At 66.1% G+C, this 799-nt stretch overlaps 1 protein-coding gene across 1 annotated transcript in view; it reads right to left on the reverse strand.

Annotated features, from left to right (window-relative positions):
- Positions 1-80, reverse strand: part of LCMT1 (leucine carboxyl methyltransferase 1) — a 17,913-nt gene extending 17,833 nt beyond the window's left edge. Inside the window, exon 1 of the mRNA XM_025047277.1 lies at positions 9-80. Coding sequence (XP_024903045.1) covers positions 9-80 — 72 coding nt within the window. The remainder of the gene's footprint in view (positions 1-8) is intronic.
- Positions 81-799: the final 719 nt, after the last annotated feature.

The raw sequence follows: 799 nt of genomic DNA on the forward strand, positions 1-799 counted from the left end.
CCGCGCACGCCCTCGTCGTCGGCTTCGGTCGAGGAGGAAGAGCAGAAGGTGAAGGAGGGCCTCCTCAGGCTAGCGGCCATGGGCGCGGAGGTTCCGGGGTGCGGCGCCCACCCGGGGCATGGAGGCAGGGTCGGCGGCCGCCGGGGGAGGGAGCGAGCCTAGGGCGGGCTGGACTGAGGGGCCGGGCTCCCCACGCCGAGCGGGCGCGGCTCAGTGACGCGACCCACGGCCGCCGCCCCAGCAGACCCCGCGCGCGTCGGCGCCCTGAGACGCGCTCATTGGACGAGCCTCCCCGCCCCCTCGGCCTGCGGAGGTGCTCATTGGACAACTCAACCCGGAAGTTGGCCGAGAGGGGGGTGCGTAAACCGAAATTGACGCCAGAGAGCACCGCGATGCTTTCTGGGAATTGTAGTCTCAGGGCGGCGTTGGGAAGCCGCTGGGTGCCCTGTGGCCGCTGGTTCCCGAGGTTCCACAGCGGTAATTAACTCAGGGCGGAAGAGCCGGCGGGATACCAGCGCTGGAACGGAGGGCAGAGGATCCCGCCGGCCGACGCAAGTGTCCGTGTGACAGTCAGCCGGCGCTCAGTCTCTTTCAACGACTGAACAGGTGTTTATTTGGGGCGCCCCCCTGCTCCAGGAACCGTGCACTGCGCGCAGATGCGCCTCTGAGATGCGAAGGGAGGGACGTGCGGAACGCTAGCAATGCAAAACTATGCGTCAGTGAAACTGAATGAACTGGAGCTCTCAGTGGCAAACATGGACGGCTGAATTCCAGAGGCATAATATTCAGTGAAAGCAGG

Source organism: Pteropus alecto, unplaced genomic scaffold (genome assembly GCF_000325575.1).
Source record: "Pteropus alecto unplaced genomic scaffold, ASM32557v1 scaffold15, whole genome shotgun sequence".
In the NCBI taxonomy this organism is placed as follows: domain Eukaryota; kingdom Metazoa; phylum Chordata; class Mammalia; order Chiroptera; family Pteropodidae; genus Pteropus; species Pteropus alecto.